At 35.7% G+C, this 26,191-nt stretch overlaps 1 protein-coding gene across 1 annotated transcript; it reads left to right on the forward strand.

The window, feature by feature from the left end:
- The first annotated feature begins 16,547 nt into the window (after positions 1 to 16,547).
- LOC115964901 lies at positions 16,548 to 17,111 on the forward strand. Its single transcript, XM_031084129.1, has one exon. It carries the CDS (start codon positions 16,548 to 16,550, stop codon positions 17,109 to 17,111), a length of 564 nt encoding a protein of 187 aa, XP_030939989.1.
- The last annotated feature ends 9,080 nt before the right edge of the window (positions 17,112 to 26,191 follow it).

The raw sequence follows: 26,191 nt of genomic DNA on the forward strand, positions 1-26,191 counted from the left end.
CACAATAATAAAGATCAAATCATGCAAAGCAGTGGAAAATAAATAACACACGATATGATCACCCAGGAAACCAAATCGGTAAAAACCTGAGGAGTTTGACCTAGCTATCCTCAAGGTAAATTTGAATCCACTATCAGAAAGAATCGAAGTTTATACAAAAGGACTTACAAGCACCCCCGCTTGACTTCCTAATGCTACCAACTAGTAGAACTTACTAACACGACCACGTGCAAGCTCCGAATCCACGGACTCCTTCTTTCTTGGATTCCTACCGGCTACAAGCACTCCCGCTTGTGTATTCTTTAATCTTTAATGGTAGCAGCTGTTTTGATCATCAAGGTGTAGAGAATATCTCCTCCTTGAAAACCCTAAGTTTGTGTAAAGGAAAGCTCCTCTAGATCTCACAAGAGATTTACACAAACCGCAATATGAGCAACACTAAAACATGGTTAGGGTTTGCCTTTTATACTTAGGACAAATAAGAAACCCTAAAAATGTTTTAAAACAACTAGGGCTGAGTTGGAAAATTCTGCAGAAAAGCAATCTGCTCGAGTTTCGATCGGTCGAGCCTAAGCTTTGATCGATCGAGCCAGGCCGAAAGCCACAGTGCTTTCTGCTTTACACTCGATTCCAACTTTACATTGACATACAACTTTGAGCTAGCTTTAAACACTTCTAAACACATTGTTTTCATCATGGTTTGCCAACAATACAAATTAGAGTTCTAAATACATAAAGTCCTACACTTTAGAACCTAACAGATAACAGTATATAATGACAAAATGAATCAATAACACAAGCCAATTTCACCAAATTAGGCTTAATTGAACAAAATCCTCAATTCGGGTTGTTTCAAGCCCTAGAATTTCAAAATCTTTCCAATTCATCAAATTGATCAAATTACACCATGAAGAACCCGTTTGCATTATCTTAGAACAAAAACCCATTAATCAATTTGGACAAAAAACATCTCAAAAATCAAAAACCCCAAATTCCTATAGGTTCAAAATTTTCCCTTAAATGCATGAAAAATGAGATTAAACTAAAAAGGAAAGGGTAAAAAGGTCTTACCAGTGCTAGACGACAAAAACCTTGAGAAAAAATTGAGGGAAAAACGAAAAAAATTTGCTTGAGTTGGATTGGTTGAAGAGAGAAAGCCAAAAAGCTTTTTGAAAAGTTTTGAAATAGTGAAGAACATGTGAAAAGCTTATGTTTTTAAAAATACTCCGTAAATGATTTTCGATCTTTCGAAAAATAGGTTCGATCAATCGAAAATCACATTCGATCAATCGAAAATCACGTTCGATCAATCAAAAATCACATTCAATCGATCCAGCATCAATCGAGTAGCGATCGAGCTAGGCAGATTCAAACCAATTTTTTAATTGCAATTTTGATCGACCGAGCAACAGGTTCGATCGATCGAAAATCTAGAAAAATCAATTTTTTGAAAAACGGAGCATTTTAATGCAAAAACTCCATAAAGCACAATGTTTTATGAATAAAATGCATGAGTATGAGATGAAAAGTTTTTCAAAAACACTTGAATTTAATCCAGATCTTCTAAAAACAAGAATTTCAATCAATTTGTCCTCAAATCTCAAACTTTAAACATATTTTGCATTAAAATCAAGAAACTTTTAATCTTGGATGGCCACAAGATCACACACAATATAATGTACCAAGTTTAGTAAAGAGTAACTCATGTAGTGTGTGCAACTAGCAAAAGCTTGAGATACATGTAAAGTGATAAGTAAATAGTGATCAATCACAATTTCTACAAAATTCATCACATAAGTTTGAAAGAGACAATCACCCAAAGAGGTACATCATATAACTATCACATCTCCTAAAATAAAAGCTTGCAATCATGTAAGTTTCTTGATTTGCTTCATAACGTACACACCAATTTTATTTGATTTGAAACTTATTAAAATAGCCAAGATAATGTATACACCAATTTTATTTAATTGTGAAGTAATTATAGCCCAATAATGTACACACCAATTTTATCATTTAATCTGAGGCTATACCTTATGTTCTTTTTGTGCATGTGCTACACTTTCTCGATCACAAAATCTTATGATATGCACTAAGGTGTTCATGATTGGCTAATAAACAGTGGTGAGATGGTTATTTATGTCCTTTTCATTAAGTTCAAGTCCAACAATCAAAGGCATGTGACTTCAAGATCAAGATCAAGATCATGTGATCAAAAACTATAAACAACTCCCACACAACTTGCACTACAAAACTCAAACTAGTAAAATGCAATAAAATAAGTTCATCCAAACTAAACATGATACATAAACATGTTATGTAAAGATAATATGGCCAACCTTGATTTCAAATCCAAGAGAAATAATGCAAAACACATTTTGCTTCCCTTTTCCTCCTTTTTTTTTTTTTTTTTTTTTTTAATTATAAAAAAATAACAAAAAGAACCTAGTATGAAATGCATGAATGTTATGCAATGCAAATCCTAGAAGAAAATAAAGAAAGCAAAACAATAAAGAGGAATGGTCACAAAGAATAGAGAGATGAAGCACAAGGACCAAGAAAGCCAAAGATGATTAGGGACACAGAATCACATCAATTACTTGACGAAGTGTCTTAAACTTACTTCTATCAAGAGGTTTGGTGAAGATGTCAGCATTTTGACATTCAGTAGGGATACATTCAAGAGTCACAGTCTTTCTTTCAATCAGATCCCTAATAAAGTGATATCTAATATCTATGTGTTTAGTCTTAGAGTGTAGAACATGATTTTTAGAGATATCAATAGCACTAGAATTATCACAATAAACAATCATGATGTCTTGTGATATCCCATAATTACTCAAAAGTTTTTTCATCCAAAGAAGCTATGAACAACAACTTTCAACAGCAATATATTCTACTTCTGCAGTAGACAGAGAGACAGAATTTTTCCTTTTACTCATCTAAGCAACAAGATTGGCTCCTACATAAAAACACCCACTAGTGGTGCTTTTTCTATCATCGGCATTGCCGGCCCAATCTAAATTAGAAAATCCAGCAAGAGACAAATTTGTCTCTTTGCTATAGAACAATCCATAATCACAAGTTCCACTAACATATTTTATGATTCTTTTAATAGCATTCAAATGTGATACCTTAGGATTAGATTGAAATCTAGAGCATACACCAACACTGAAAGCAATATTAGGACGGCTTGTAGTTAAATACAAAAGACAACCAATCATGCTTCTATATAATGTGACATCAATAGACTCACCTAAAGGATTATTGGTTAGCTTTGCATTAGTAGCCATTGGTGTTCTAGCATATGTAGCCTTTTCAAGTCCAAATCTCTTGACAAGAATTCTAGCATACTTTGCTTGGTTGATGTAAATTCCAGATACTGTTTGCTTCACTTGTAATCCCAAGAAATAAGTTAGTTCACCAACCATACGCATTTCAAATATCTTCTTTATTTCATCTGCAAAGGATTGAGCAAGAGAATCATTAATAGCACCAAAAGCAATATCATCAACATAAATTTGAGCTACTACAAAATAATTCTTATCCTTTCGTATGAAAAGTGTAGTATCTGCAAATCCTCTTTTGAATCCATGCTCAATGAGATATGCGGTTCATCTATCATACCATGCCTTGGGAGCTTGTTTCAAACCATAGAGGGCTTTCTTCAACTTGTAGACATCATCCGGTCTGTAAGGATCAACAAACCCTTTGGTTGTTCAACATACACCTCTTCTTGCAACATCCCATTTAAGAAAGCACTCTTGACATCCATTTGATACAACTTGAAATTCAAATGACTTGCTATGGCCAGAAGTATCCTAATGGATTCCAGTCTTGCTATTGGTGCAAAAGTCTCATCAAGATCAATCCCTTCCACTTGTGTGTATCCTTGAGCAACAAGTCTTAATTTGTTTCGAATAACAGTACCATGTTCGTCTGACTTGTTCCTGAAAATCCACTTAGTTCCAATCACATTTACTCCCTTTGGTCTAGAAACTAATTCCCACACATCATTCCGAAAAAATTGATGAAGTTCTTCATGCATAGAATTAATCCAATTAGCATCTTGAAGTGCTTCATCCACCTTTTTCGGTTCAAATTGGGATAGATAACATAAGTGAGTAATTACATTTAAGGTTTTGGATCTCAATCTTATGTTGTTATTCAAACTACCCAAGATGTTTGTGGTAGGGTGATTTAACTTCACTCTAGAAGATGGACCTTTGACCAGAGATGAGGAGGTACCTTTTTGTTTTGATGAAGAACTAGGCTTACTCTGTTCTTGTTAGGTTTCATGAATCGGTGTAGATAGTTTTGAACTTGATGGTACTGAAACAACATCATTCAACAACAGTAGCTCTTCATCACTATGCTTCCCAATATAATCATCAGAAATAGGATCATTAACTTCCACAATCTTTTCTTAAACCGGAGGAGTGTTTTCTGAATGAGTTTCTGAACACAGTTCATCATTGATCACCACATTTGAAAACTCCATGACTATTTTAGTTCTCATATTGTATACTCTGTATGCTCTACTATTGGAAGAGTATCCTAGAAAGTATTCATTGTCCCTCTTTGCATCAAACTTTTCTAGGTTCTCCCTATCACGCAAAATATAATAGTCACTGCCAAATATGCAAAAGTATTTGACAATAGGCTTCTTTCCTCTCCAGAGTTCATAAGGAGTTTTCTTGGAGTCAGGTCTGAAATACATCCGGTTAAGTGTATGGCAAGCAGTGTTAATTGCTTCTCCCCAGAAGGACTTGGGCATCTTTTTGTTGTGTAGCATGACACAAGCCATCTCTTAAACGACCCTATTCTTCCGTTCCACTATTTCATTCTACTGTGGTGTCTTGGGTGAAGAGAACTCTTGATGTGTGCCTTGATCATTGCAGAAAGTAGCCAGCTTTGTGTTTTCAAATTCTCTTCCATGATCACTTCTAATTTTGGCTATCACATTACCTTTCTCAACTTGCAATTTCTTGCACAAGTGTATCATCTTTTCAAGAGCCTCAGCTTTATCTCTTAAAAGCACAACCCAAGTGTATCTAGAAAAATCATCCACAACAACTAGAATATACCTCTTTCCACCTAAACTCTAAACTCTGGTAGGACCCAGGAGATCAATGTGTAACAACTCTAAAGGTGTTGAAGTTTGAACTTCAGTTACAGACGGATGTTTGGACTTCACTTGTTTACCCATCTAACATGGTCCATATATGCACTTTTCTATCTTTTCAAACTTGGGCAAACCAATTACTGCATCACACTTGGAAATCTTCTCTAATTTCTTGTGACTTGCATGTCCCAACCGTTGATACCATAAGTCTACTTGGTTGATCTTTGCACTGAAACACTTGTTGCTTATACTTGGTGTTATACCATAACAGTTGTCAATTGTCCTCACACCAATACACATACAGTCACCTCCTCCATCAAGTATCTCACATTCATACTTGGTGAAGAGAACATTCAGTCCATTGTCACAAATTTGATTAATGCTAAGTAAGTTAGCCTTTAGCCCATCAACATACCAGACATCTTCAAAAACCAGCAACCCTAGAATGTCCACAGTTCCAATGCCTCTAATCACAAATTTGCTTCCATCTTTGAATGTGACTATTCCAATCTTTCCTTCAAAGAGTGTCTTGAACAAAGCTTTATTCATGTCATATGCCGGAACAACCACTATCCAAATACCAAAGACAAGAATCACATGCCTTTAAGGCGGTTAAAGCAGTGTAGCACACATAATTATTGTCACATGTGATTATACCAAGATACTCAAAGGAAGACTTTACAAAAGCAACAAAAGACACAAACCAAAAGTAGATAAGATGGAACTTTAGCAATAAGTACTTCCAAGAATCCATGACAACAGAGGTCAAAGATCAACTCTTAGATCAAAGGATCTAAATACTAGAGTTAACTTTGATACCACTTGTACCTTTTTAGACCCCTTAAACACAAACAGATTAACCTAGTTATTTAGCCAAGTGATTAACTTAGGTAAATTATACAGATCTAGGTTAACACAGATAAATCATATCATTGAAACAGTGCAAAAAATAAAGAACACAACGATATGATAACCTAGGAAAATCAAACCAGTAAAAAACCTAGGGAGGATTTAACTTAGCTATCTTCAAGGTAAAACATATCCACTATAAAAAAATTGAAGTTTTCCAATAGCGACTTAAACCACTAACATCTTATTACTACCTCAAGTAGAAAACTTACTACCACAACTACATGACAGCTCCGAGTCCACGGACTACTTCTTTCTTGGATTCATAGCAACCACAAGTACTCCCACTTGTGTTTTTCTTTAAGCTCTTTATGCAGCAACTGAAGCGATCACCAAGCTCTCAACATCAATCTTGATCTTGATAACCCTAAGTATGTATGAAAGCAAACACCTATAGATCTCACAAGAGATTCATATACACAGCATAAACAACAACCAAAAAATGTGGCTAGGGTTTTTCCTTTTATACTTAAGGCAAAACATAAAACCTTACACGTCATATGGGCTTAGGCTTGAGTTGGAAAATTCTGCAGAAAAACAATCTGCACGAGCTTTGATCGATCGAGTCTAATTTTCGATCGATCGAAACTTGCAGATTTACACAATAAATCCTGCAATATACTCGATTCCAACTTTAGTCAAAAACACACATTGAGCAAACTAAATCTAGACTAAATGTTTTGATCATGGTTTGCCAAGATTACACATTGAAATTCTAATACATTAGTTCCTAATTCCTTAGAACCTAACAATTTCGGTTCTTTAAATTATGAGATCAAAGGACAGTTCCAAAGGGCCCAAATCCTATTAAGTCTCCCACAACACCCCCTGTGGAACATCCTTTAGGTCCTAGTGGCACAGAGTCTCTCAAGTCACCCTTCAAAAATATAACAATATGCTACCATGATGCGCCAAGATTTAGGTCACTTTAATTTGCTTCATGGAATTTTGGGCTAAGAATGGAGAGAGGCTTTCGTTCCAAATAATGTTAGCCTACATATTACCAACTACGAAAATAAATTATAATTATTACTACTTATTTTCTAGGCATTTTGCCATAGAACATGGATGTTACATCAATAAGTGATAACAATAAAGTGACTGTGACTATATTGTTTAAATATTCTATGATCTTGCTTTGTTCTTTCATCCTTTTAAAATCAAGTTAACATTCTTACCCCCCAAAAAAAAAAAAAAAAAAAAAAATTGACATTCAATTAAAAAAAAAAAAAAAAAAAACGTTGATCTTGGTTATTTATGGGTTATTTATTTCCTCGTATCTTTCTTTGTTAAGTGACAAGGTAGGCTTTACACTTAAGGTCTGTTTGCTTGGAGGTGGAATAAGGACGATAAAAAATAAAAGAGAAAAAATAAATGAGAGAAAATAGGTATGAGTTTTGTTTGGTAATGAGAGAATGGATCGATTTTTTTTGGTGGGGCCTAGGCATTTTCTCCCCTAGCCCACCAAACATTCAACTCTCCAAATTGAAGAGAAAACAGGCATGAAAACTTGTATTCTAGCTCAACAACGAAATTGCCTCCAAAATTGTGCACAAATAACTAATAGGATAAATTACAAAACCCGTCATTGATATTTACAGAAATGAAACTCCTCTCTTGAGGCTTGTACAATGTAATAGTTAAGTTCAATCTCTCTAAACTAATGGAATATTCCTTTCTTAAAATGATTCTTACCTAAAAAATGGATGGAATAACACTATTTTCCTTGAGGTTTGTGGAAGCAAAACAATTCCCCCCCCCCCCCCCCAAAAAGTGTGTATAAACAAATACAAATCGTTTTAAAAATGAAATATTCCGATAATAAAAACTTAACTATTTCACTTATACAAGAATATTCTGATTGTAAAAACTTAACTATTTCACTTATATACGCCTCAAGGGTGAAGCGTCATTTCTTGAAATGTTTAAGAAGTGTTATTTTATTAAACCTCATGTGAGGTGAGGTTGGTGTAATTTTCCTAACTAATATCGTGAACAGTTTAATCACTAATTAATTATATGTAGATTGGAAAAAACTTCCATAATATTAATAAAATTGATTGAAAAATAGATACTAAATTATAAATGAACAATTTTTATTTTTAAAACTACTTGACGATACCTATTGTAGAAGAGGTCCGAGCTTTTTTAATTAAAGTCCACATAGATTTAAAAAACAATAATAGAACTATCTTTTGCTAACCAACATACTACTTTTAGCTTCATGCAAGAAAATAGAGGAACAAATACCTGAGAAGTACTACGGTCGCCTCCAACAGTTGTCTCTAGACGTCCATTGTTGGTGCTCCTTCATTTTCTTTGTCGGAGATTCCATATTTTGCTTCAATTTTGGGATTCGGATTCCGATTTTTTTTTTTTTCTGTGTTTGATATATGTTTCTAAATTCTAATGGGGTTCTTTTTTTCTTTGTGCAACTCCAGTTGGGTATTTTAGATATATGAAATTTAGAAGCACTTTATTGAATCACCATCTCCCACTATTATACTCCTGTCCCTTTTTTTTTTCTTTTTTAATTACCTTTTTAAATAATAGTGGGAAAATATTTTATTATTTCAAAATCCAAATATATCAAACTCATTAGTGTTGCAATTTGATGAAAATTAACAATAGACCTGAATTGAATAAAGATATAAACTTTTTTTTTTTTTTTGAGAATACTAAGTATTTTAACATACACACACGGAAAGAGGGGAGAATGTCTTAAAGAAATTGACGGTGGTATATATCCAAAAATACCTAACTCTTGGATACACAGCACATACTTTAAACTTTTTAACTCACGCTCATTTTCTAATATGAGATTAACCCATTGTTTGTTTCTTTTGAGAATTTGAACAAAAGTTAAATTAGAGAAATTAAATTAAATTTTAGATAAGTTAGATGATACAATTTGTAATTTAGTAAAAAAAATTTTTTTTTGAAAGAACAAAAAGAGAGAGATTGAAACATATTTCTAAAGTGTTATGAAGACAAACAAAAAACAAACATGGGGAAATCTCTTAAAATAAGGGTAAACTTATGTCAGATGTGGATTGACCCATATGTTACTCCAGAGATCTGGGGGACCAGTATAGGTTAGCCCCCTATTTTTAAGAGTAAATGCTACCGGTAAAACATTTTTCATAGCATTGGATTAAAAAAAAAATTATGCATATAAAAAATTATTAATTTTTATTCCGGTTCATTGCTAAATAATGGCAAAACTAGGAATTTATCTTTAGGGGGTCATATATAATTTTTTTTTATTGGAACTAAGTGGTGAAATTTGTTTTTTAAAATTCTAACATCAATTTCATTGGAACTAAGTGGTGAAAATTTTACATGAATCTCTTCAAGTTCCACTTTCACCACTAACGATCTAGAAGGATGTTTTTTAGGATCAATCCTTGGAGATTTGGAAGCACACTCATTGGAAGTTGATGCTTCAACATTAGAACCCAAAAGTGTACTATTTTCTGAATTACCGACTTCATTTTTTTTGAAGAATGAGTCAATAGTACTAAACTTGCCCATGAACCTAGATTTATCAAATTAAATTATCACTCATTAAATAAAATGACTGAGATTTTTAAAAAAAAATACTAATAGTCCAAAGATTGCTAAATAAAAGACAAACAATCATTCAAATGTCAATGCATAAAAACAATACATTAAACAACAACTAAATACATGTTAATATAGTAGTATATATTGTATATAATATATTATTTATTATTATAATAAATAATATATTATAAGGAATATGAAAAAGAAAGCAATGAAAAGTAAAGTAAAAAAATCAAAACAAAGCAAACAGTTCCTAGGAAAGAGTTAAAAACAATGGATATCAAGGTATAGATAGAGTCGGTCAGCTATGGGGCATAGATAAAGCACTGCTACACAGTTAGGGGACCTGGGGATGAGGGGCCCATAAACAAAAGTTTCAATCTTTCACCTGTGACCTCTATACAAAAAAAGGTGAGGCAAACACACACAAAGAGAGAGAGAGAGAGAGAGAGAGAGAGAGAGAGAGAGAGAGAGAGTCACCTATGTGAGGAAAAATGTTTCTACAATTGTGTGGGAGACTTGGTAGTGCGGAACATCAACAAAGTTTCTAACTTTTCAATTTTTCTACTGTTGTGTACAAGTAAGCCCTAGATGTGTTGGGACGAAGATTTTAATTTTTTTCCCTTTTATTTTTAAGGTAATTATTAAATACCTATGTGTTCATTCTAAAGATGCTAAATGTTTAATTATTTTAATTTGTTGACATATGTATTTATGGATTGTATTTTATTTAAATGAAAATTATGTTTATTTTTAGACTTTTATATATATATATATATATATATATATATATACAAGATAAAAATTCTACTTTAACCTAATATAAATGTATATGTGTGTAAAACTTCCTTTTAGAGACTTGAACCTTAGCTCTTGCCTCCCACACCCCACAAGTACTTGATACTTGTGGAGTGACCATCGCACCAAGGGTGCATGGTGGTAGATTTTCTTAAATATATGTATATATTATCAGGTATTGAGAGGCAGAATGATAAGGTTATTTAAAAATTTTCAAATTATTAGGATATTTCCACACAATTTTTTTTTTTAATTTTTTAAAAAAATTTTAAAGGGGCCCAGGCCCTCTTCAGTCCTCAAGTGGCTACACCATTGCTACTAAATCACTTTTTTACTCATTTATTAAAAATAATTTGTCATCTCAACCATGACTTTAAAAATTAGACCAAATTGGCTAGTTCAATTGGAAACTAAAGTTCCACCGATTCAATCAGGAACTAAACCTTAATCCGGTCTGATTCTCTTAAAAAACCAAAAATTCAAAAAACACTTCAAAAACTGAAAACAATCCATTCAACTTCGATCATTAAAATGCCAAAACATAGTCACTTTTGACAAAACTAAGACGTTTCAAGTCTCAAACCCAATGCTCCTTATGTTAATTTTTGTTATTTCTCCCTTAGGTAATTATTGGGTACTCCGAAAATATCATAAATACGTACTCCTTCCTTTCACATAACTGTGGGTCACATTAATTAAATTTATAGTGGGACCTACAATTCATGTGAGAGAGAGGAGTACTCATTTATGGTACTTCTAGAGTATTTAATAATTTTCCTTCTCCCTTTGGATTTATGAAGTATCAAAGAACAACTCCATTTTTTCTTTCTCGTACCAAAAAAATATCAAATATAATCACCCAAAAAATCACAAAAATGATGCATATGTTTGCGCAGAGAGAGAGAGAGATAGATGAAGATTAGAAGGATAATTTTTTGAGGTGGTGGATTACCTTCAGATGCATTTCATTATTTCCTCTCTCCATTCAACGTGCTATAAAGCCACATTCATGGTCATAGGCATTTTATTTTTGATGGGAAGTGTGACTCATAAGCCATTTGGCATAAATTTAATATCTTTTTTTTATCTGATTAATATATATATACACACACACAATAGAGGCTCTTCTATTTTTTGGGATAAAGTTGAATAATTTATATCTATTATAATTTGGAAATATATATATTTTTTATTTTTCAAACAAATAAAAATGATATATTTTAGAGATAATTGGTAACTGTAATTTTTTTTTTTTTTTGAACGTGTGTTTAAAAGTGGTGTAGTGATATAGAGAAAATTAAGGGTAGAAAAAATAAGATGAACATGAGGGGAAAGAAGGCTAAATTTTAAGAGTTAGTTTATTATTATTATTTTTAAATTGGGGGTGTTTTATTTTTATTCGGTTGAAAAATGAATTCAAAAAATAGGCTAAATATGAGGGAATAAAAAGATGAACGTAAAGGAAAAAAATTCTAAATTTTAGGAATTATCTTTTTGAATTCAAAATGAAATTTGTTATTTGATATTTATGACTTTAAAGTTATCATTCATTAATTAGAGTATTTTTGAACCACAAAAAAAATCCAATTTAAAGAGGGGAATTTTAAAATGGGTCCCACCCCACCATCCAATCTTCCTAATGACATGTTGGTGGAAATATTTTCAATGGTGGAAAATGATTCAGCAACACTATTGGGAAATATCAAGTTAAGGTATAACAATACAACTTTTTCAATGTATATATACTAATTTACTTCCTCTACATAAGTTATGAAATCTATTAATTCAACTCTTTCCTTTTTCTTAATCAATTGCAAAAGCTTCAACGAATTAACAGAAAACAAATTGGTCCTCCAAAGAATTCGACTCACTCCATATTTTAGTCATCCAGTCCTACTAGATGACAAAGCAAAAAAACTGATTTTTTTTTCAATTATGAAGCAAAGAATCCCCATGCACTACTCATAATGGGAGCATACAAATACTTCTTGAGTCAAGAAGTCATTGAAGGAAAAAGATTGATTGAAGAAGTTGTTGCATGTGACGATTTCATTGTAACATATATTCATGGAGTCATTCTACTTTGGAAGCATAGACTTCTAAAATGTTACCCATCAAATTCCTAATCATTCCTTTGTTTCATGATTAGGAGTTGTCAATGGTTCATAGACTTGATGAATGATTGGGTCAAAATGGGACCAAATAGCCCAAACTACAAGAAATGGAGCAAGATCCAAGTATCAACTTTTAAAGGAAAATGCAAAAAATTAAGGACCCTAATCCTGAAGAAATGAATAGAAATCCCACAAAATGACCTAACACTGATTACACTCTAGTCGGACCTACTAAATCCTTCCCTAATAAACTGTAAATATATATATATATCTCTCTCTCTCTCTCTCCATCATATATTCCTCTTGATCTCTCTCTACTAGCTTGCCTACCTCCACCTCCACCCCGATCCATCGTGGTTGGGCTCCAAGAAACTTAGAGTCTCAGCGACCCATCGCCACTAATTTATATAAATTATTTATATTCCTCAATACACTGTTTTCCAACCGCACCCAAAAACACGTGAAATTTTTTGTCCATCTCCATGTCAAATCTTCCCATTCCTAACTCCACTACTTTCCCTACTAGATCCACTTCGCATCAAATCATCTTAATGGACTTTATAGCACATGATTATCATCTTAGTGGACTTAATAATCACATGATATATTGCTTTAGGTTTTGCCTTAAAATTGTTGTAATAGTAACTTAAAAGTGTTAAATTATTACATCAAAAATAATAAGTTGCAACAACTTATAATTTTCATTCTAATAGAAGATTTAATACATTTAGGAAAAAAAATTTTGCAATAACTTAAAATGAAGAAATTGTATAAATTGATATCAATTATTTATACAATCTATTGCAACGAAAATTTTGAACTAATAGCTTATTGCAACAAAGTTATTATGGCAATATTTTGATTTAAATTTTTTTACAATTTATTATAATGATAAACACGAAATTGCAACAAAGATATCATTGCAATAACCTGATATCTGTAGTCTACCATCCAATGGTATGTTTCCCATGTTAGGCATAGCTTGGACGTATGCCAACTAAAATAACATCAAATCCAAGGGGGGCAAGAGCCTTACCAGAAAATTTAGAAAATGAAACTAACAAATCCACAACTTATATATAATATTATAACTATGAAATTAACAATACATAATTTGCTTTCTAATTACCCTAACCAAAAGGCAACCATGACTAAAACACACATGAGGATCGTCCAAATGGCAATGGTAATGGTCTAGTTGGTGTTGGGTTCTTCAGGGCTGATGGGGCTAATGTGCAACGTGTTACATTTGGTTTGTTTTGTGGGATCAATGGGTAAAAATTCCATTGCCGGAGAAGGAGGTGAAATAGGTCCGCCAGGGAAAGCGGTGGAGTTAGGGAAGATTTGACATGGAGATGAAGATTCTTTCTTTCTCTTCTATGAAAAAAATTCACATGTTTTTGGGAAACATAACATGATATCTATTGCAATGGCATATTTGTTGCAGTATTGTGTTCATCATTGCAATAAATTGTAAAAAAAAATTGATATCAAATTATTACAATAAGCTATTAGTTCAAAATTTTTGTTGCAATAGATTGCAAAAATAATTGATATCAATTTATACAATTTCTTTATTTTAAGTTATTGTTTTATACAATTTCTTTATTTTAAGTTATTGCAAAAAAAAAAAAAAAAGTCCTAAATGCATTAAATCCTTAACTATAACTGAAAATTATAAGTTATCGTAACTTATTATTGTTGATGCAATAATTTAACACTTTTAAGTTACTATTGCAACAATTTTAAGGCAAAACCTAGGCAATATATCTTGTTATTATTAAGTCCACTAAGATAATCATGTGCTATAAAGTCCAATGACAATTTGATGCAAAATGGGTCTAACAGGGAAAGTGGTGGAGGTGGAGTTAGGACTAGGAAGATTTGACATGGAGATGGACAAAAAATTTCATGTGTTTTTGGGTGTGGTTGGAAAATAGTGTTTTGAGGAATTTAAATAATTTATATTGATTGGTAGTGATGGGCCGATAAGACTCTAAGTTTCTTGGAGCCCAACAACGGTGGATCGGGGTGGAGAGAGAGAGAGGGGGGGGGGGTTTACAGTTTATTAGGAAATGTTCTAGCAGGTCTGGTTAGAGTGTAGTTAGTGTTGGGTCATTTTGTGGGAATTTTTGTTCATTTCTTCAGGTTTCTGGGTCCTTCAATTTTTTACTTTTTCCTTTAAAAGTTAATACTTGGATCCTGTCCCATTTCTCGTAGTTCGGGCTATTTGGGCCAATTTCTCATAGTTGATACAGTTTTTTCAAATTCTCATAAAAAATTTTCTTAAAATTAATGACCAATAGATGCTCTAAGACCACCTCGACCTTACTACTATCTGACCCATTGTTAATGTATTAACCATTAACAATTATCAAAGAAGCTTCAATATATACTACTAAAATGGGCCCCAATATATATTAATGTTAGCTTTTCATACAAATTAAATTGTTCATATTTTTGCTGTTATTGTTTTTGATGGTGTTACAAAAAACACTAACTCTTGAACTCGTCCATATGGCTCGTCCAATGAAAGACCAACTAGGAAGAACCAAGCATAACCAAACATACGAGGTGATCATCCCAAGTGTCCTTGATGACCACGTCCATCTTTGGACGGGTGAGATCCCATGGGAAGCTTGTCCATCCTTAGAATCAGCAAGGACGAGTCGTCCTTGATAGTCTCGTCCGTCCTTAATGGAGGATGGACGAGTTCATCGGATTGGACCACTATGTGCCAAATTCTCCATTAACTACTATGGAGCGCAAGTCCAACTGAGGTAACTTCCATGGCGGTTATGAAAATTACCTCCAAATTCTCCGAACTCCTCAATAATAGGAACGGTTATTAAACAGATAACCGTTTCATACATGCTATATAAGCATTCTTTGATGAGAAGGTAAAGGCATTCAAACATTTTTATTTGAGAAATCACTTCCTTTTTACAGAGAATTCCAAGTTCACTAACTTCATCAGAGGAGGACTTTTGGCCGGTCCCCTCTGACTCAGTATTTGTTTTCAAGATCAAGCCTTAAGATCATCAGCGCCCGAGACTCATCAACCTACTAATTTCCAAGGAACTATCAGTTGGCGCCGTCTGTGAGAAACTTGATTGTTTTACAGTTTTCTTTTCCATGACAAAAGGTTGATGGTTCGGACTAGATCGAGGGCTACTAGCCCAGGCCATCAGGGAAGCAGGGTTGCTTCAAGCAACCCTAATCGCGATCGCCAATCTGCACCGGTCATGCAGACATCATCTGTCCAACATGTGCAATCTATGGCGGCTGCAATGGCGGAGTTGACTCGCCAAAACCAAGAGTTAAGAATGAAGATTAATCTGAGAAGGTAGACACGTGAAGAACATGAAGGAGGAGGACAAACATAGAGTCATGATGATAGAGAGAATACTGAAATTGGAAGTTAGTTAAGAGGCACCACTTCACGAACGGTAACACACTTGAAAGAAGAGATGGACCAAATGAAGAAAGTCATGGAGGAAATGAACGAGAACAAGAGAAGGGTGAATCCGATAGAAGATTTGGTCCACAAAATTGATTCCCCCTTCACGGCTTCCATCAATGGTCATCCTCTACCATCAAAGTTCAAGTTGCCTTCTCTAGATTCGTATGATGGAACACGAGACCCGTTTGATCACATTGCCACCTTTAAGACCACCACGCATCTTCAAGGGGTTCTCGATGAAATAATGTGTAGAGCCTTTCCTACTACCCTTAAGGGCCCAGCACGAGTTTGGTTCAACAAAATACTCCTGAATTTAGTAAGTTCTTTTGAAGAATTGACCAAGTTGTTTGTTAATAATTTCACTGGGGGACAAAGACACAAGCGCTCTTCGTCTAGCTTGTTGACTATAGAGCAGGGAGAGAACGAGAACCTACGGTCGTTCATCACTCGTTTCAACAGAGAAGCCCTGAGTGTGGACGAAGTAGATGATAAGCTCCTATTGGCGGCCTTCCATAATAGGGTGAATTCGGACTTATTTATACATAAACTCTATGAAAAAGAGCCTTAGTCCATGGCCGAACTTGTCCATTCGGCTCAAAATTTTATGAATGCAGAAGACGCGATCATTGCTAAGAAGAGGAAGAGATCTGAGAGAATAGATGCAAACCCCAGTTGCCATCCCGAGCAAGGCTCTCGTCCAAAGAAGCGATGGACAAAAGAAAGGAAAGACCGAGATAATAAGAAGCCAAGCTCTTTAGCACGGAACCAGCAATATACCCCTTTGAACATGCCACTTGAGCAGGTCCTTATGCAAATCAAGGATGATCCTTCCTTGATGTGGCCGGAGAAAATGAAGGGAGATCCCAATAAGCACAATAGGAACAAGTATTATCGCTTCCATAGGGATCATGGTCATGATACAAACGAGTGTTTTGATTTAAAGCAGCAAATTGAAAATCTCATAAGGCAAAGGAAGTTTAGGAATTTCCTTGGACGAGACCACAGGGACAAGAAACTGAAAGGGAAGATGGGAGAATCATCACGACCACCGCTCGGTGAAATAAGAGTCATTATAGGGGGAAGTTCGACAGGCCAGTCATCCATGTCCAAGAAAGCATACTTGAAGGTAGTGTAGAACGTCCAACTTTTTGGACGATCACCAAGAGCAAGGTCCACGGACGAACAAGCAATCACCTTCACAGACGAAGACGCTGAGAGAATTCATCATCCACATGATGATGCTATCGTCATCACCTTACTTATTGTTGACTACACAACTAGAAGAGTGCTAGTGGACAACGGAAGCTCGACGAACATTTTATATTATCCAGCTTTTCAGCAGATGAGGTTAGGACGAGATCAGCTCTGTCCAGTAAACTCCCCACTAGTAGGTTTTGATGGAATGAAGGTACAACCCATGGGTACTATTTCATTATCAGTTGTAGTGGGGGCATACCTATGACAAATCACCAAGGATGTGAACTTCCTTGTGGTAGATTATTCATCCTCCTACAACGCCATAATTGGAAGACCAACTTTAAATAGTTGGAAGGCTGTTACCTCTACTTACCACCTATCAGTCAAGTTTCCAACAGAACACGGAGTAAGGCAAGTATAAGGAGACCAACTAGCAGTAAGAGAGTGTTACCTGGCCATGTTGGCCATGGACGAACAAGTTCAAGCCATGAATATTGAAGAAAAGAGAGTTGTAGCAGAGCCTACCGAAGCATTGGAAGATATTTTCTTGGATGAAAATAACCCTGAGAGGTATACCAGGGTTGGAGCAAATCTAGAAAAGAAGATTAAGAAAGACCTCGTCCAGTTTTTGAAGAAAAATATTGATGTTTTTGCTTGGAGTCATGAGGACATGCCAAGTATAGACCCTAGTGTCATTACCCATCGTCTGAATGTATGTCCTTCCTCCAAGCCAGTGCAACAAAAGAAGAGGGTGTTTGCCCCTGAGAGAGATGATGCTATCAAAGACGAAGTTCAAAAGTTGATTGTGGAGAAATTTATTCGAGAAGTGTACTATCCGGATTGGTTGGCTAATGTAGTAATGGTCAAGAAAGCAAACGGCAAGTGGAGAATGTGCGTAAATTTCACTGACTTGAACAAGGCTTGCCCTAAGGATAGTTACCCGCTGCCACGCATTGACTAGTTAGTAGACTCCACTGCGGGCCACAAATTGCTTAGCTTCATGGATGCTTTCCCTAGATACAATCAGATAAGGATGGACGAGGCAGACCAAGGGAAAAGATCCTTTGTCACCAGTCAAGGCTTATTCTGTTATAAGGTGATGCCCTTTGCTTAAAAAACGCAGGGGCGACATATCAGAGATTGGTCAACCACATGTTTCGTCCGCAGATTAGGCAGGATGTGGAAGTCTATGTAGATGACATGCTGGTGAAGAGTCAGGACGAGGGAAGGCATCTAGACGACCTACAGGAGACATTTGACATACTGAGATAGTATCACATGAAGCTGAATCCTAGCAAATGTGCTTTTGGAGTATCATCAGGGAAATTCCTTAGATTTATGGTCTCCTATAGGGGAATTGAAGTAAATCCTGATAAAATTCAAACAATACTGGACATGAAGCCTCCGCAAAATACCAAAGAAATCCAATCCCTCATTGGACGAGTTGCTGCACTTAACAGGTTTGTCTCTAAAGCCACTGATAAATGTTTGCCATTTTTTAATGTTCTTAGAAAAGCATTCGAATGGACCGATGAGTGTCAGAGAGCTTTCGAAGATCTGAAGGCATACCTTACCATGGCTCCTTTGCTGAGTTCGTTCGTAGTGGGAGAGGAGTTATATTTATACTTAGCAGTAACCCCACATGCCGTGAGTTCAGCATTGATAAGAGAAAAAGATAAAGTGCAAAGGCTTGTGTACTATACTAGTAAGGCATTAAGGGGAGCGGAAGGACGGTATCCACAAATGGAGAAATTAGCTTTTGCATTGATAACCGCTTCCAGGAAACTGAGGCATTATTTCCAAGCACATGTCATTAATGTCATGACAGATCATCCGCTCAAGAAGGCAATGAATAAACTGGAAGCTACAGGACAATTGATCCAGTGGGCTGTAGAGCTCAGTGAGTTTGACATTAGATATCAGCCAAGGCATGCCATAAAAGCTCAAGCCCTAGCAGATTTCATTGCAGAATTTACCCCAAATCATGATGTGACAGAAGACAGTAAGAGATGGGTCATCCATATGGATGGTTTGTTTACACGGCATGCAGGTGGAATTGGTGTGGTCCTACAATCCCTAGAAGGAGACAAATTGAAACATAAGGTTCGTTTGTAGTACCAAGCAACTAATAATGAAGTCGAGTATGAGACCCTTCTCAAAGGGCTAGAATTGGCTAAATCTGTGGAAGCCAAGTCTATACTTGTCTTGGGGGATTCTCAGTTGATCATGGGGTAAGTGAATGGGATGTATGAAGCAAAGGAAGAACGGATGAGGAAATACCTTAGTAGGGTGATGCGCCTTATGAAAAGATTTGAAAAAGTTGACTTCGTTCAAATCCCAAGGGAGGAGAACGTGAAAGCTGATACCATAGAAAAAGCAGCCTCAGCAAATGAATCTATAGACGAATTTGATTAAATTCAGTATATGCTAAGTATAGATATCCCAAAAGTATAACAGGTGGAGAGTAGAGGAAATTGGATGACCTCGATTATATCATATTTGAAAGATGGACGACTACCAGAAGAGAAGGACGAAGCCTGGAAGTTGAGGGTGAGATCGGCTAGGTACGTTCTTATGGACAAAGTGCTATACAAGAGAGGTTTTTCTCAACCTTATCTTAGATGCTTGGCTCCGGACGAAGCAAACTACGTATTGAGAGAAGTTCATGAAGGAGCGTGTGGCAATTACTCAGGAGCCAGATCACTTGTCCACAAGGTCGTCCGTGCGGGGTATTATTGGCCAAATATGCAAGCTGATGCTAAAGCATACGTCAAGGTCTGCGACCAATGCCAACGGTTTAGTAACGTCCCCAGACAACTATCAGAGTACCTCACCCCGATGATGGTACCATGGCCCTTTGCACAATGGGGACTAGACATTTTGGGTCCTTTCCCTCTGGGCACAACGCAGATGAAGTTTCTAGTGGTGGACATCGATTATTTCACCAAATGGGTGGAAGATGAACCGTTAGCAAATATCACACAACAGAATGTTAAAAAATTCGTGTGGAAGAATATTGTGTGCAGATTTGGAATGCCCAAGGTATTGGTGTCTGATAACGGACGACAATTTGACAATGCACTCTTCAGAGACTTCTGCGTACACTTTGGAATTCAAAATCATTATTCCTCACCCGCACACCCCCAAGCCAACGGCTAAGCTGAAGTTGCAAATCAATCCTTGTTGAAAATCATCAAAACTTGACTTGAGGGGGCAAAGGGAGTATGGCTAAACGAGTTACCAGGTGTTCTATGGGCGTACAGGACCACAGTGAGAACCCCTACAGGGGAAACTCCTTTCAAGCTAGCCTACGAAAGTGAAGTAGTCATACCTGCAGAAGTACATATGGCCAATCACAGGGTGATGATGTATCAAGACAAGGATAATGAGGAGCAAATTCGTTTGAACCTCGATCTGATAGACGAGGTAGGGGTAGATGCAAAGTACAGGGTAGTAAAGTACAAGAACCTCATGGATAGGTAGTATGATGCAATGGTGAAGTCAAGGCGTTTCAACATAGGAGATCTTGTCCTGAGAAAGGTCTCTTTGGCAACCAAAAACCCAGCTCATGGGAAATTGGGCCCAAATTAGGAAGGACCCTATAAAGTTATTAACTATAAAAGGCAAGGATCATACTACTTTGAGGCCCTTCGGGTATCTTTTTTAAACCCATACCCAACCTTATTCCTTATCGGGCCAGGCTAGGCCAAGTACTCGTGGGTCGTGCAAAAATTGCCATCCCTAGTTTTGGCGGGTATGAATTTGTTCGGTTCAAGTATTGAATCTAACAGTCGGGTTGTTTTCGGGTTTGAGTGGCCCAACTTGACCCAATTTTTTTCTCTTAAAAAAAGAACCCAACCCCTATCTCTCGCTCATTTTTTTCTATGAAAATTTTCGTTTGTTTTCTTTTTCTTTGGCCGGAAGGTGAATAAATTTTAATGCAAAATGTCTATGCAATAAGTCCAAGTTTAGTGGATACCTGAAAGTTCAAATATGTGTAAAAACACCCTTGAACATTTAGACCCCCAAATACAAAATAACCAATTCAAGCTTTATGACAAACAACATACGTGCGGAAAATGAACATAAGCTATAAACAGAATTGGAAATCAATCTAAGCCAATTATAAATCACATCCACAGCAGAAAATAAAAGGAAAAGATAAAGGGAAGAGAGATGTAAACACAAGGACAACACACGATGTGTTATCGAAAAGGAAACCGAAGCCCTCGGTTTGTTCGGTTCAAGTATTGAATCTAACAGTCGGGTTGTTTTCGGGTTTGAGTGGCCCAACTTGACCCAATTTTTTTCTCTTAAAAAAAGAACCCAACCCCTATCTCTCGCTCATTTTTTTCTATGAAAATTTTCGTTTGTTTTCTTTTTCTTTGGCCGGAAGGTGAATAAATTTTAATGCAAAATGTCTATGCAATAAGTCCAAGTTTAGTGGATACCTGAAAGTTCAAATATGTGTAAAAACACCCTTGAACGTTTAGACCCCCAAATACAAAATAACCAATTCAAGCTTTATGACAAACAACAAGCGTGCGGAAAATGAACATAAGCTATATACAGAATTGGAAATCAATCTAAGCCAATTATAAATCACATCCACAGCAGAAAATAAAAGGAAAAGATAAAGGGAAGAGAGATGTAAACACAAGGACAACACACGATGTGTTATCGAAAAGGAAACCGAAGCCCTCGGCGTAAAACCTCTCCGCCGCCCTCCAAGCGGTCAATAATCCACTAGAAAATGTAGTTGGGATACATGAACAGCAATAGACCCTCCAAGCCTAATCTACCCGATGTACCTAAGCCCTCCAAGCTTCTTGCTCCAACGAGGTTGTGCCGAACCTTTTTCTTTTCTAGCTTACCGAATTCCGCTACTTGACCAAAGCATCCGCCATCCTTGGCATCTTCCAATGCTTCCTAAAGTTCCAAAAACACTCAACACTCTAAATGGGTGTGGGTAGTGTTTAGATGAAAATCTCCTCTCAATAGGTATGACAATGAGAAGAGACTACAAAGATTTCTCTCTAAGAATGAGTAGCTCTCTTTAATTGGGTGGGTGTTTTGAAGAAATCTCTCTTAGGGTTTTTCTTTCTGAATGGCCACACATATTTTGTGGGAATGAGGGGTATTTATACTAGTGTGAGAATGGAATGCAAAGAGTAAATTTTTCCAAAACAGGGCTGACTGGTGACTTGACCTTGCGACTTGACTGAGTCACGAGTTCAAGCCGCGAGCTAACTGAGTGGCCAGTCTGGATCTTTATCCTGTAGTGCTCCAGCTAGCATGACTGTTTAGCTCCCCTACATGCTCTGCACATGTGCTGCTTCTGGCGGCTCGTAGCCGCGAGTCACCCGCACGATCCAGCCGCGAGTCCCTACTTCACTGCACAGTCTTGAGCATTTCTTCACACTCTTTCATACACTACCCTTATATGATTCCCACCTAAATACAAGGTTTCTAAGTGCTGTATTACAAGCAAATTTGTCACAGAATAAAGCCAACACATGGTTGATTAAATTCAACCTTACAATCTCCCCCTTTGGCTATTCCATGACAAAACACCCTAAAACAGACTCTAGACTTAAACGTGAATTTGAGAACAATGGAAAAACTCACTCACACCTAAATCAAGAAGCTATGAAGCTCTTGAATCATATGAACATGAATCTCCTGAAACACAACAATAAACCATGATCATTGTATGCAGAAACACATGAAATGCATATGAAGCAGGCATGATGTGATCAAGCAAAGATGAAGTTAAGAAACAAACCATGGCTAGATCAACAAAGCAATCACTACAAGGTAGTGACCACAATGCTCATTCACACTTGGAATGAACACTTGAACAAACAAGTAAACAAGCTCAATGCAAGTCACTTGCATGTTCTACACTCAACCAATGCACAATACACTAAGTATATGCATCTAGAAACAATCCTACAAGGGCACAAGAGTAACAGTACTTAACAAAAAAATGCATGACATTTAGTTAAAAGTACTGATTTAACAAAGTATAAAAGGCTGCATACAAGCATGGTACAGATCATAAAGCCTACAGATATAAACCCTAAAAACTTACAAAAGCAACATGGGTACAAAGCACATTATATTGAATAAAAACTTAAACAATATAAACTAGAAATGCTTAAAGTTTCTCCCCTTCAAAGTGATGAGAAGCTGTGATGCACTTGGAACATATATACTTGTAACCTGAAACACTTGCACAAAACTCATTAGACCTTCAAGAAAGCAAGTAATAAAAGGACAAGTATAATGTAACAAGTAAATTGCGATCAAGTAAACATGATATGAAACATGTGAGCAACTTGATCAAACACCAAAACAGTCATATAGAAATGACTACAATGATCACATAGCAAAGCAAATGATCATCCGAACATGCATTCAATAGAGCATAATAGCATAGGGATATATGCATGTCCAAAACACAAACATGATGCAATACAAGAAAACAAACATAAAGAGAAACAAACAAAACAAAGTTTTCTTATTATCTCAATGTCTTTTCCCCCTTGGTATATGCATCTCCCCTATGGAATATCTCTCCCCCTACAAATGTGCATGAGAAATAGAATTTCTCCCCTTAAGGATGTGCACAAGAGTCATATAGAAATGACAAAATACTCCAGTATACAATCTAGAGTATACTCTCCCCCTTTTTGTCAGGAATAGACAAAGGGTCAAGAAGAAACGAGGGCAAGAGATGAAGGTACGAACAATGCTAATGATGCATGAGGGGTGCGAGATGAATGAGAAAATGAAGCTCAATCCTAAGACAAAACAAAGTGCTATAAAGTATAAGGTAAACATGACATGCTAGGATGAAGAAACAAGGTGTAGACCAATGCATGACAAGAGTAGCAACTGTGTGTGTAAGAGGTGGCTAAGTGCAATGCATGACCAATGCATGAAAAATGCACATATGGGGCAAGGTGTGTTAAATACACAACCAATGAACCAAACATGTTCCTAATGATGAAACATGAGAAACCCCAAAGTTTGGTACTCATCGGAGTCCAAACAAATGAGAAAATGCCTAAGAGACATTTTATCAAACACCTAACATGCATACTATGAACAACAATGTGAAACAATACATGAACATCATGAAATCCACCCTTAATACATGTTCTTTTTGTCACAAGGGGCCAACATCCAATGCAAATCAATAAAAGAGACCAATCCCATGAAAAAATTTGACAAAAATTAAGTTTTCCCAACCCCTATGATGAAAATCACAACCAAGAGCACAAAACTCTCCAAAATATAATCTAAGGATCAAAATCAATGAAAAGAGTTTATAATTACCTTAGAGATGTTAATGGAATGAAAAACCATTCAAATTGATTGAGTTTTGATATAAAAATATTGAAAGAGGGTTTTTAGAGAGGATGATAGAGGTTTAAAACAGGTTTCCCATGAAAAAGCTCTATAAAAAGCTGATTCTGGGTGTTTCGCGACTGGGCGAGTCGCGAGGTTCAGTTGCGAAAATTTTTGCGAGTCGCGAGAGAGCCGCGAGTGAGTCGCCAAAAGCTTCTGGATGAACTCGCGACTGGGGTCTGGCGACTGGCGAGTCGCCAGCTGAGCCGTGAAAAACTTTGACACCTGTTTTTCAATACAAAACATGTTTAAACAATGAAAAATAAAGTAAACACTAAACATGATCACAAAGAGTGATAAAAATCACTTCCAAAAACATATAAAATGATCAAAAATCTTTTTAGATTAATCCATATAAGATTGAGCACACACACATCACATTTAGACAAGTACAATCTAACAAATGAATAAGACATTCATTGAACATTAGGCAAGTGTGTTGTGTGTGTGTATCAAATGTGGAATAGTCCTTAGTCTAGAGTGAAGGTTCAATGATCAATTCAATCACATCATACACAACTAGTACTAAATCAAGTGGTCTATCTCAATTATAGAAATGAACATATATGACCTCTCACAAGAAAATGATTACATATGATTGAGGCTTTTCATTTGGCTTGTTACAATTCATATCATTTGATCATTTTGAATTAATACAACTCATTTTGAGAAATACATCTCATTTTTTGAGATTGATGCTTGAAATTTTTGATATTTCAATTTAATGAACAAGCCTTTGGCTTTTGGGCATCATACATTTTCATATAAGTCACTTTCCCTTTTTCCTAGTCGAATACTAGTATGTGCGACGGATTTTGCAGCTCATTATCTCTTTTCATTTTGAGATTTACATTTATTGAACTCTTTAAGCAATAAAAATAAAAGAGTGGGAAGAGATATAAGCACAAGTCTACGCATGTATCAAAACCAACATGACTATTGACTAATCATTTATGACAAGCTTGAAGATCGATTTACAACAATCATACAAAGATGTCAAGATTTTTCCTACAAAGATATAAGTGCAAAACTAACAAGCTAAGCTCGTAAATGCACAAAGCCATTTGTACAAAGGTACAAGGCCAAACTCACATGTGATATATGCTCAAATATATACGATCAAACTTTTTGAATTTTTCATTTTTTATGTGGTTTTAGATTTTTTACTCACACAAAACTAAAATATAAAAGTAAGATCAAAAATAAAATAATGCATATAAATAAATGCAAGATGCATAAAATGTATGAAGATATGACATTTAATGCATAAAGGGTCCTACAAAGATCGAAAGAATTAGATCAAGGACCAAAAGAACAAAAGCTCAACCATAGGAACCCTTTCTCATCCAAACAGAACGATTGTTTGGAATGAGTGTCTCAAGCGAAGTGAGCTGAGGGTTAGAAGAATGAGAACCGGAGATGCACATAGTCAAGGAGTTAAGAGCATTAAACATTTTCTTTAACAACATACTATTTTCACTCAAAACCGGTTTACTCTTTTTAGCATAACTTCCAAAAAGCTCAAGTTTTTCTTTTCTTTTGATTCTTTTAAAAGCATGAAACTTAGAGCATTGAGGTCTTAGATGACCAATGGCACCACAA

Source organism: Quercus lobata, chromosome 10 (assembly GCF_001633185.2).
Source record: "Quercus lobata isolate SW786 chromosome 10, ValleyOak3.0 Primary Assembly, whole genome shotgun sequence".
NCBI lineage: Eukaryota > Viridiplantae > Streptophyta > Magnoliopsida > Fagales > Fagaceae > Quercus > Quercus lobata.